Raw genomic sequence first — 12,349 nt, 5'->3', positions numbered from 1 at the left:
AAGTACCTCATCTTGTTTTACAGTTTGAGCATTTTACATGAGAATTTGCTGTCGGGAATCCGTCAGGACCTAGATGTGTTAGCCCCCTCTATGGTTCTCTGCTTCCTTCACTAGGCCCCTAAGCATGCTGTTTGACCAGGACCAAGGCTTTTGGTCTCTGTAGGTCACCAGGATGACCCCTGCAGCAGTCCCTCCCCAGCTTCAAAAGGGAGCCCTCCAGAGCACACCTGGAAGGTTGGGTGCTGTGGCCAGGTCTTGGTCTTTCCAGCTCAGAATTCAGACCTCTGTTCCCACCTCCTTGTGGTTTGAAGCAACTCTGCCTCTTAGTGGCTCCCTGCCTCCCAGGTCATGGTGTTGCAGTTGGTTCTCTGCCCTGGTGACCGAATGACTCCTGCCCAGGCCCCTTGTCCCACGCCTAGGCTGCCCTTCCTGGATTGGCAAAACTGCTGAGGCAGAAAAGCTTCTGCTTCCTGCTGGAAGCTCACATTCTCTGCTTTCTCATCCTAATAATGAATAACTGTTAAGTCTTTGACAATTTTTTAGTAGACACACTTGAGATTCCACATATTTTCATCTTCAGCAGCTGGAGGTTTGCTTAATCCTAATGTAGTCTCCCACAATCAATCCCAAGTCATCTTTTCTGTAATCTTAGATCCTCCTGCTTTTCTGCCCTTCCTCTGGTATCTCGTTTCCAGCATTTCACCATCTCTGTTACATATACTTTCCCCCTAAACTCAGTATTGTAGTTCTTATCATTTTTTAAATGGTTACCACAGTTTATCAAGTTGTTCCTGGAAAGTACCCCCCTTTCCCAGGAGTTATCCATTTGTAAGCCCTGTCTATTGGCAAAATATCTTACTGTCTGCCTGTGTTATCTGACCCTTTTTATGATTTATTCTGTTTCTTACTGATCCCTGATTGAAATAAAGTAGGGTCACTGTCTGTTTCTCTAGTATTTATCAAATGAAGGACATTGAAAAAACAGACACAAACACAGAAGTTTAAGGCGATCCAAACTGGAGTTGTTGCTGCCCTGTAAAAGGAGAGTGTGTTACCAGTGGCAGGCTCACGTTGAGGGCGGAGTGGGGAGGTCTGGTGGGCAGGCCCATGCCAGGACACTGGAGCGCTGGCCGTCCTCTGCACCGGGGCTCACACAGCCTGGGCCCAAACTGCCGTTCTTCCACTTCCTGGCAGTGCGCACTCGTTGAGGCCAGTTCTGAAACGCTGGCTCCTGCTGGGAGGGTGACCCTGTCCCTTCAGGTTATGAATAGGCTGGTACATGCAGGGTGCCTGCCCTACCTTGCAGTGCCTGGTGCGCATTTAGGTGCTCAGGAAAGGTCATCTTTCGTTCCTAACTGTATACCTATAGTCACTCAACTGTCATGGTGATTCGTTTTTTCTTCCGATGGAGTTAGAATCACAAGCTCAGTAGCATTTAGGTTCATTTCCTACTCTTGATTTATTTTCTCTTTCAAAGGAAAAGTGTTCATCTTTGGTGTTCTGAGACTTTAGTGTTGAACTTTATCCCCTTAGTAATAAAACCTGTGGTAACTTAGAGGAGCAAAGAGTCGATTTCCACCCATGCGGGCACCGCCTTGGTGAGATGACTGTTTGCTCGCTCCGTTCCTTGACATTTTCTTTCTAAAATAGAATCAGAGCAGTACTTGAGCAAACATCTGGATTCACTCTATTCTGTCTCTGGTTCATCTCTTTAAGCTTCGTGACCCCCACTACCACCACTACCACACACGCACATGTGCGTGTGCACACACTTAAAGAGCACTGTGCAACCTGGAATTCACAACCTTATCCTACAGCGGTGCCTGAGGCCATTGGCTCAGGCGTCTTACCGGATTTCCTTTGTTCTTCCTCTCTTACAGTGAGCAAACCTGAGTCCTGAGCAGAGTGGTTGCATCTAGTGAGAGGGAATCAGACAGCAGAGGTGTTCTTTCCCCTCGGGAGGGGCTTGAGCCTAGGGACTTTCCATTCAGAAGAGGGATCAGATGCTGTCCCTCTGGTCCCCTTCAGCTGGAGCTCCCTGAGAGGCCAGCAACTCTCAGCAGCCGGCCTCTCAGGTCAGCAGTGGGAGGGGACCCGCCACAAGCCGAGCAGTGCTTCATCCATCTGTCCAGCAGCAAGCCATGCCCTCTGCCTTTAATTAACCCCCTCCTGGATCTGCAGTCAGTCTAAGTTAGGGGACACAGCTGGAGCTGTTTTAATAGTTTAATTTGCAGCATACACATTTAAGTCTGTTCACACAGAAGCATTTATTTTCTTCTCCCAAAAGAGGTGTGAGTCCTGGGGCAGAGGTGGAGGCCAGAGAGGTGACCTCAGATGCTGGTCACTACAGCCAGATCTCAGAGTATAACTGGACACTTCCCCGTGTTCTTTTTTCAACTGGTTTTGTCATTGCCATTAGCTGGTAAAGTGGTGAAGATAAAAATGTGTCTCCTGCCTAAGAACGGGAAGAAGGCCCAGCACAGGTGCACTCTGGGTGGACTAGCTGTCCTCCAGGACCCTCCAGGTGTCCTTGTCCTCCCACAGTAAGTGTGTGGCCTGCAGCCTCATCCCTCCCGTAATGTCCTGGTGACAGCTGAAGGCTCTGCAGCAGGGCTCCCTGAGGCCCACCACATGGGGCCGTGGCACCTGCCCTCCCAGCCCACAGATGGAGCAGCACCCCAGGCAGGTGACGGTGGGGCACTTGCCTTCCGCCCCACTGCGTGTTCCTCTCCTCAGGGGAGGCGCGGCGGCCAGGCTGAGGCTGGGGACGCCGAGACAACCCTCGCACGTCAGTTCAGGAGGTTGGCTGACGTCAGCTCTGCAGGGTAATTGCTTCTCCTCGGCTGACTAACAGAAGGAAAGTTACCGTGACGGAGGACTTTCTAGGAGCCTCCTAAACGTGGGGAGGAGATGGGAGCAGGGCAGGGCTTTGGCGATGGCATGTCCCTTTCTACCAGCAGCACAAAGAAATAGAGATGGGGAGCATTTTTGTTTAGTTGCTTAGGTGAGAAGCAGGCGGGGCCCAGACTCTAGAGGTCAAGCCTCCTCCCCAGAACACATCAGCTTCTCAGAGGCCCGAGCCTACTACTGAGAACAGACGGGAGCTCAGAGGACACGGGCTCTTCTCTCTGGCAAGGCTGGGTGCCTCTTGCTTGGTTGGTGACATTTCCTAGGCCCTCTGCCTGTGTGGAGGCTAAAGCAGAGGTCCCAGGGAGCCGCAGGCTCTTCTGGAGTGAATGGAGAAACGCTTGAGTGTGCCCAGTAAAGCGCTTCCTTAGCGCACGGCCGCCGTGGGGCGCTCCTGATGGCTGCTGCCCGGGCTGCCGGGGCAGTGTTGGAGGTGGACAGCACCGCAGGGCTGCGTGGTTCTGAAGGGAGGGCACTTCGCCCAACTGCACGTCTTCGTTCTGAAAACATCATCTCGATCTGACAGAGGACAGATAAAAGAGCCGAATTACATACCTCTCCAGGACTGAGCTGAGCAGACCCAGAGGGAAGCCTTAGGTGCGTCTGATGCCGCCTGAGGAGAAAGCCGGGCTCCCGGAAGCCCGAGCGAGGAAGCCGGGGCTGAGGCAGGACGCAGGCAGGGAGTCCCGTGTACTCTTCCATTTTCTGTGTAAGTCCACAGAAAATAGCATCTGTTCTGTAAAATTAGAATAGAAATATAAAAAGCCAGAGATATTTCTGAAAGATCTGGGGACAGTTTTGTTTTGTTTCTTTCTTTTGCTGCACTGCGACTGAACCCAGGTCCTCACACATACGCAGCATGCACTCTGCCACTGAGCTGCCTCCCCGCCCTGGGCTGTCCTTTTTTGTTTTTGTTTTTGGTTTTGGTTTTGTTTTTTTGGTACTGGGGATCGAACTCAGGGCCTTGCGCTTGCGAGGCAAGTGCTCTACCAGCTGAGCTATCCCCCCAGCCCCCTGGGCTGTTCTTATTAGCTAGAAAGAATAGTGCTAAATTGGAAAACTGCTTTTAGATCTCGTAGCCAACAAGGTAGGAGTTCACAGGTTAGGAGGCCCCGCGCTTTGTGCCTTCCGTGTGGAGTCATTCCCACGACAGTGCAGGAACGTTTTTCAGTACGTCCTCCAGGATCACGTTTCTGTGTATGTTGACAACACAAAAACAACTAGACTGTAATGGATCTGCAGAGAGTTACTCCATGCTGATGTGTGCCAGACACTAATAATCCCTGACGAAAGAAGCCATTGACTCTGAAGAGCTGACCTGCCAGAAGAGGACAAGCAGGTAACACAGAGCAGGCAGGTCACTGGACAACAGAACCCGCTTGCAGTGTGGACTGATGGCCCCGGGGGCAGCCTCCCTCCTGGTGATAGTGGTGTCCACACTGGGGATCCGAGAACAAGTGGGAGTGTGCTGGGGCAGCACCAAACCAGAGAGCCGCACCAGGACGGCAGAGTCATGGCTTTGTGTCTGGTTTTCAGCTATAGACTATAGTGTCGTTAAGGTCCGTTTGGGCAGCACGAACACCAAAAAGTCAGTACATGAAAGACCTGTGTTTCAGGCTAAGGAATTGGAGCTTTTTCTTGGGATGTGCCCTTAGCAATTCTAAGCTGGAAGATAGTGTGGTCGGAATTTTCACCCTTGATTCTGATGTTTATATTCTTGGTGACTTAACCTCATGGGATTATCACTTCCTGTCCTCAAGTTTATATGTCAGTTACAGAGAAAAGGCAACTCTTCTCAAAACAACTGCTGTGCTTTTGATGTTTTGTACCTGCCCCTCAAAGGTTCCTGTGTTGGAAGTGTGGTCTCCAGTATGTTGATGTAGGAATATGGAACCTGTAGGAGGTGAGGCCTTGGGTCACTGTGTGCACACTGCCCTTGGAAAGAGTTAATGTGATTCTAAAGTGGGATCCCCAAGGTAGATCTTGAGAAAAAAAGTTGTTATAAAAAGAGCAATCTGGGCCTCACAGTTCTCTCTGGCATTTTGTCTGGTGATGAGCATTCTGACACATGCTTCTGCCACTGCCATTCACTATGATGTGACACAGCAAAGAAGGTCCTCACCAGAGCTAAGCCAATGCCCTTGAACCTCTAAAATGGTGAGCAAAATAAACCTCTTTTCCTTATACAGTTAACCTGCCTCAGGTATTTTGTTAAGATGATGAAAAATGAACTAATAACATGGTTTAAATTCAACATGATTTAACAGTGAAGACATTGTGCTAAATGAAATAAGCCAGTCACCAAAATAAGAGTACTGCTTGATTCCCCTCATGAAGCCCCTGAGAGTCAGATCCGTAGAGACAGTAGATTGGTGATTGCCAAGGGCTGTGGGGTTATTTAATGGGTATAGTTTCAATTTTATAGGATGAAGAAGTTCTGGACTGGGTGGTAGTGATGATAGTGTAATGTAAATATACTTAATGCCTCTGAATTGTACATTTAAGTGGTTAAAATGGTAATTTTATATATATTTTATCACAATAAAAAATACCACAAAATATGATTTAAATCAAATGGAAAAATATATTATTTCATGACAAATCTCCAGATGGAGCAGCTTTGGGGTTTGTTAATTCATGGTTCAGCAGTGTCAAAAAGCCAAACTGCCTCTATCTTCTCACGTTGCCACCTTCTGCGTATCCCCTGCAGCCCCAGTTAAGACAGCTGTCCCAACCAAAGTTACAGAAGTGCCAAGGAGCATTCTGAAGAGACCGTCCGTCCCTGTGTCTCTTATTAAGAGCAGAGAAGGATTTCCAGAACCACACAGTATTCGGCCTCTGCACCTGGAACAACCTCCTAGCCATTTCACATGCCCATGACCAAAACCCAGCTCCCGGTTTCCCTTCCTCCTCTTCTTCCCAGTCTTCCCGCTTTCCCAGATGGCAGCGTCGTCTCCAGTCTCTTCCTTCACTTGGAGCCCCGTAGGCATCAACACGTTCTTTTACTCGTGCCTTAGAAAGGTCTCTGGCTCTAGCTCCTTTGAGCGCTGGGGCAGTGCCTGAGCCGCTGCCCTCCCACTGGGATCTTTGCAGTAGCCTTCTCACTGGCCTCCCTGTTTCCACCCTTGGCGACTTATATCGTCCCAGGCACTGGCAGCTCTGCACTCTACAAAACGCCTGCCCTCCGGGACCTTCCACTCTGTTCTCTCAAAAGCAGTTACAGGGATCCCTTCAGACGTAAGCCACATCAGACAGCTCCGCTGGTGCCTTTTTCTACTTAGGAGTCAAGCTTAGAATTTGCAATTCTCGTTACTTAGAAGAAACTAAAGTAAGCTTGGAACCAACTTCAGTTTCTGGCCGGTAGGGTTTTAGACGTGGGAGAACCACAGTGAATGACTCCGGGCGCTGTGAACCGTACCACGACCGTCCTGGGGACATCCTCTTGAGTGCCACCTCTCTGGATCTGCTCCTTTCAGCCTCATTTTGCCCCATTCTCTGGACGGAGTGAACTCTCTGAACACACTGAAATGCCTATTGAGTGGATGGTGCCCCCTCCCGAGGATTCTTAATTGAAGTTTAATATCCATGGAATGCAGTGTGAAATTTTAAGTCGACAGCTTGATTTACTACTGTGTGTATTCCCGTGTCACCACTACCCAGATCAATGTAACCTTTTCAACACCTTGAAAGGCTTTCTTGAACCAGCCAGACCATCCTTTAAGGGCAACCACTCTCTGACTTCTGTCGCCATAAAATTAGTTTTGCCTGTGTGTGAACTTTGTGCATGCCAAGTGTTTTGTATCTGGTTTCTTTCACTGACAGTCGGTTCTGTGTCTGTTGCATCGAGCAGTAGTTACTCTCCCGTCACGCCATCAGACTCCTGAGTGAACCTGCCGGTTTATCCGCTCTACCCCCAGTGGATGAGGGCTCCCCTTTGTTTGGGCTGTTTTGAACAACACGTCTTGTTGGACGTAAGCTTTTCTCTTTTCACTCGAGAGCATGATTGCTGGGTGGAGGGTGTGCCCATGGACCTAGAACCCGGGAGATGCCGCACGGAGGCCGCTGCACAGGCCCCGGGTTTCAGGCTTCTGCGTTAGTCTCTGAGCTGGGGCTGTCACTCAGCCCACTGCGGCTTAATGCTTACCTCCCCTTGCTCTAACCCAGAGTGTTGTTGGTGACACAGAAAAAACTGGACATGTGCACGGTGGATCTGAGTGGCCCTGGGTCAGCAGGGCGTCTCTGCTGTCCCGTGGTGCTGTTCTGTTGCCTCTATCACGTGCACTGCAGTTCCATTTTCTTTAACTTTCTTTAGATTTTCCTGAAATGTAAATTTTGAAGTGGATGTAAAGCAGAACATGGTGGTGAATCCACCTCCTGAATATGGAACGTTTGGATTGAAGATTCACATAGACTAGAGGAAGCTGACAAGGGATTGCTTTCCCGTCAGAACGCTCTGCCTCCCATCTAACTTATTTGATGAATGCTTACTGGGCACAGCACTAATGGTTGGGAACAGAGTGACGGACGGGATCATTGGCTCCAGTACCATGAGGAGTCGACCCTGCAGCCCAGCACGGGAGAGTGCCCAGTGCTCCAGAGCCACGGGCCGTGGCCTAAGAGCACAGTGGGCTGGGGGGCTGTAGCAGGCGGCATCAGGTACGCGGTCCACAAAGGGCAGCAGCTGGGCACTGCTGGGCTGAGAGCAGCATGAGCAGAGGCCTGGAAGCTGGAGCAAGAGCCTGCGCACCAGAGAATTGGAGACATGGGGACTCAGCACTTCTGGAGCACGTCGGGGAAGGCACTGGAACCTGCCAGGACCAGGTCACAGAGCACTTTGGGATAACAGCAAACAGCCCGGGCTCGGCAGCTCTGGACTAGGGCAGGTTCCTCTCCCATTTACTCCTCAGCACCCTAAAGACACAGACACCAGATTACCAGTGAGGTAGTGGAGACTCAGGGAGGGAAGGAACCACTGTCTCCAAAAGGGCAGTTCAGGTCTCGGACCCAGGTCCACCATCAGAAAGCACCTTCTTGTAACCTCCTTGGCACCGCTTAAGTCAGCTCTGTCCTGCAAGTTCCGCTTCTTAGATGCAGAAACATTTGTTTTAGAAGCACTGTTTAAGATAGTATTTCTCAAACTTGGGTCATATACAGATCTCTTTTAAAGAAAAAACAAATTCCAAGGACCTGTAGTCCTGGCTTAAGTCAGTAAATGTTCCTTAAATATGAAGGCATAGTAAGAAACATATAACTGGCCTCTGTACCCCCAGCCCATCGCCTCCCCGACACAGAGCTGTAAAGCCCTTGGAATGTCCTTTGTTCTAATGGGGCAGCCCTCAGTGGTCTCCTTGATGGGGGCTGGTCACCAGAAAGACCAGACAGGGATTAGAAGCTTGGAACCTTCAGCCAGGGGAGGGGAAAGAGGCTGGAGATTGAGTTAATAATTGATCCTGCCTATAAGACGAAGCCTCCATAAAATCCCTAAGACTGGGTCCAGTGAGCTTTCCAGCTGGGCAAACACACACATGTGCCGGAAAGGTGGCCCACGCTAACTCCACGGGACAGGAGCTGCAGGGCCCATTCAGACCTCACCTCGTACACTCCATCTGGCCGTTCATCTGTATCCTTTGTCACATCCTTTACCCAGTAGACATTAAGTAAATGCTTCTCTGAGTTCTTTGAGCTATTATAGCAAATTATCTCATCTGATGGCGTTGTGGGAACCCCAGTTTGTAGCCAGGTTCGACAGAAGTCACCTGGTAGTGGTAGCCCACTGCTCACAAGGGAGGTCTGCGGCAGCTGGGGGCAGGCTTGTGGGGCCAAGCCCTTCACCTCGGGCTCTGCACTCCATGCAGTCAGCATCAGAACTGAGTCAAATCGTAGGACCCGGTTGGTGTCCATGGAGAACTGGAGAACCTCTTGGTGTGGAAGACCCCCTTCCTCCCCGCACGCCACGTTTCTGTGCACCAGCGCCATCCCAGCAAACCCTCTTCTGTGGCAGCAGCTAATGAGGAGGTGCTTTCCTGTGAGCACTGCTCTCCTCTCCACAGTTCTGACACCAGCCTGGTTGAGTGTGGAGACCCCATTTCTCCACTTCTCCTCACTTCTGGGAAACCATGGCATCAGCGGGCTTCCTCACACATCCCCCTCGTCTACCAGAAGCCCCTAAAGCAGTGTCTTGCTGGCAGGGCCACCAGCGTACATGCTCTGGAGGGAGCAGTCATGGACCCACACTGTGTAGCAGTCAAGGAAGGAGGACTGTATGCAGCAGTTTCCATATTTGCCTACAGCTTGAATTTCGCATAATGAAACTCATTAAAGCCGAGAGATTCTGCCCCGAGTAGGGTTTGGTCTGTGAATGGGAGTGGGAGGGGCTGAGGGACGAGTTGCTGACTTTCAAGTGTTACTAAAGTTGTGCTGATGACACGCTGTTTACTTTGGTTTTTCTGCAGGGGTTGGCACCAGGAACTACTATAGAAAGATCGGCTACAGATTACAAGGCCCATATATGGTCAAAATGCTTAAGTAATGGCTGCACCCGTCCACCCTGATGCAGCCTGCTTCCTGGCAGAAGACGAGAAGCAGGAGTTCTTGGCAACTCAGCAGAGAGGCTGGCAAAGCCGATGGACCAATGAACCTACACTGTCCCCTGGCAAGGAGCCTCACCCTCCTGCAGCTGCAGACTGGAAACTGCTTTCACAGCCGGGGCGATGTCTGCTGACCCAGCCCTGCAGCAGTCATCTCTGTACCCAGGAAGCCACTTCATTCATCCAGTTTCTACATTCTGCATGAGGGCTGCAAGTGACCTATGTAGACTCAGACACAGTGAAAAGCAGATCAGCTCACTTGAACAGCGTAACTTGTGAAATAAGCCCCATGACTGGCCTGTGAGGAAGTTATTTATATACTCCAGGGACAAAAGTCAGGTTAGACACATGAAAACTGTCAGACTTGGGTCTCTGGCCCACAGCCACACGTGCATTTGCCCACAAGTTAAAATGAGCTTTCCTTTTCCCGGAAATCATTCTGGCTACTGTGCTGATGTTTGGAAATGAGACTGTAGCTTGCGATGATAGTCAAGCAGCTGTCCCCCCCAGGAGGCTGCCCCTGAGCCAGGCGTCACAGAGCCTCCTGTGCACAGTCCTGATTGTCTGTGTGCTCCCACACTCGATGACTGCAGGACAGTGGGGGCAGCCCCCAGTGTGGTTCCGGAAAGCACTGGCCTGTCCAGCAGTCCACCCTGCATGGTCTGAGGCTGTGGCTGTGAACTAGGACCTGCCTGCATCCGTAGAAGCCGTTGCCCACTGTTAGTTCTCTAAGGTGGATGGTGGCTTGTGTTCAGTGGAGAAAGCAAAAAAACTAAAAAAACAGGCCCTTACCTAAAAATGGGGGAAAGATTGGGTTTTTTCAAAGGTTCATCTTGTAAAGCTGCCTCTAAACTTCCAGGCAATCTGCAAAGGAGACGGCTCAGCGGGTCAGCTCCTAATTGAGAGCGTGGCTCCCGCGGGCCCTGTGGCTCCTGTGCCACTTGCAGAGGTTTGTTTAATGGACTTGATTCCTCTAAAAAGGTCTGAAAATAAAGTCTTTAACATACAGAGAAGCCCTGTGGGAGATTTTCCTCCCCCTTTAAATGCAGTGACATTTGTCATGAATTTACAGGTTTCAGTTTCCAGCCCACAACACTGGGTTTCCTCCTGGGTGCTGTTTGCCATTTCATTAAGCTGCCAGAAGGCGAGCGACGGTGGCTTTCCTACGGGCGCTCTGCGGCCCTGCGGCTTTCCAGGAGTGTGGTTTGGGGAATTTAGCTACTTCTCAATTATAGGGTTTTTCTGTATAAAAATAAAACTATTAAAACTAATAAAGTGTAGCCCACACTGTCATGCACATTTCAGGAGCCTCGGCTGTGCTGGACCCGCAGGCAGGGCCTGAAAAACAAGCCGGTGGGCCTCCACCTCCTCACTCCTGTTTTCCCAGATGGATCAAAACATGCAGTGTACCGAAAGCCCTTTTGAAACTGTCAAAAAGCAGTGATCATTTTAAAATACGACTACTTAGAACAAGATTTTAAAACCAGATTGCTGAGGAGCCCGCTCCCTTGTGATGGCCCCGGCCCTGGCTAACCCTGTTTTCCCCTCCGGGTTCAGAAGGCCACTTCCTGGCTCGCCTCAGCGCTCCTTGGCAGGAGTCTCCATGGCTGTGCGCAGTGGCAGCAGTTGGGAAGCTCTCAGCCACCAGAAGCTCCAGCTTGTCATGACTGGGTGGCACTTGGTGCTGCTGCCACCTCTCCAGTCTGGCCCTTCTGAGACCTGTGCTGTTCAGCCTCAGGCAGCCCGTGAGAAAGATCCAGTGGGCATGATCCTTGGCACAAACCAGCAAAGCCAAGGCGCGTTTCTGATGTGCAGTGATGACGTCCCTGCAGCCACTCACAGCCACCCACAGCCACCCACAGCCACCCACAGCCACCCACAGCCCAGACAGGAAGTTCTGCTTTCAGTGCAAGTGAAGACTTACAGAAAAAGCAAAAAAAAAATCAAACCGTATCAAAACCAGGCAGATATGTTTAGATAAAAAATGAGATTGTAGAAACTATTACTACCAAGCAAAAAGCCTGGTAAAGCTTATTGCTTCTCAGATTTAGGAACAAATGGACTTATTTTCCATCTCTGTTGATCTGAAAGAGTACTGAAAAAATGCAATTAAAAACCAAAGCCTTTCTATGTAAACATCTTTCTAATTGCAAATTTTCATAGCCAAAGGTGTTTGGGATATTTTTTTAGATTATCATCTAGTTGAAGTTAAATTTTGTTCTTGAGGTATTCAAAAGCCACACACCTGTAATCGCAGCGACTTGGGAAGTTAAGTCAGGAGGATGGCAAGTTTGAGGCCAGCCTCAGCATCTTAGTGACACCTTGTCTCAGAAAACAAAAAGGACTGGGGGTGTAGTTCAGTGATAGGGCACCCCTGGGGTTTTTCCCCACCACAAGGAGCAGTGAGTAGGGGGACCAGGAAAAAAATAAATCAGAACCCTGAGCTTGCAGAGAGCTGGAGGCCTGGGCTCGCTGACTGAGAAGCTTTGGAGACATCCCTCACCTTTTGAGCTTCGGTACCCCCGTCCCTGGGCAAGTGGGAGGGTCAGCATGTTCCTGTCTGAGGGCAGCACATAAGCAGAGCTCTATGAACAGTCGCTGCCCCTGATGAAGCAGTTTCTCCAGGGACGTGCGGCCTCAGGCTGGAGAAACGGCTCAAGGCAAGTTCAGGCAGGGCCTGCGTGGCGCTCTAATTACAAACATCCAGCAAGCATGATTTGGGCAGTGTCTCAGTGAGGGAGTTTTAAATCTGCTGACTACAGAATCTCCAGTTTTTTTTGCTGGAATCTAAATTTCTTGGAAGCCAGCACCAAAAAGACCGTGTCTGGTGTTCTGAAGCCCCGTCTCCTCCATCC

The 12,349-nt window shown here is 50.3% G+C and overlaps 1 protein-coding gene across 2 annotated transcripts in view; it reads left to right on the top strand.

The window, feature by feature from the left end:
* Elp3 (elongator acetyltransferase complex subunit 3) overlaps positions 1-11,608 on the top strand; it is a 79,456-nt gene extending 67,848 nt beyond the window's left edge. For both annotated transcript variants that reach the window (XM_047551652.1, XM_047551651.1), the window contains exon 15: positions 9,360-11,608. In XM_047551652.1, the coding sequence (XP_047407608.1) occupies positions 9,360-9,436 (77 nt within the window). In that variant the 3' untranslated portion in view covers positions 9,437-11,608. The remainder of the gene's footprint in view (positions 1-9,359) is intronic.
* The last annotated feature ends 741 nt before the right edge of the window (positions 11,609-12,349 follow it).

Source organism: Sciurus carolinensis, chromosome 4 (genome assembly GCF_902686445.1).
Source record: "Sciurus carolinensis chromosome 4, mSciCar1.2, whole genome shotgun sequence".
Lineage (NCBI taxonomy): Eukaryota > Metazoa > Chordata > Mammalia > Rodentia > Sciuridae > Sciurus > Sciurus carolinensis.
Note: the sequence above shows the minus strand (reverse complement) of the source record. Positions and strands in the feature narration are given on the sequence as shown.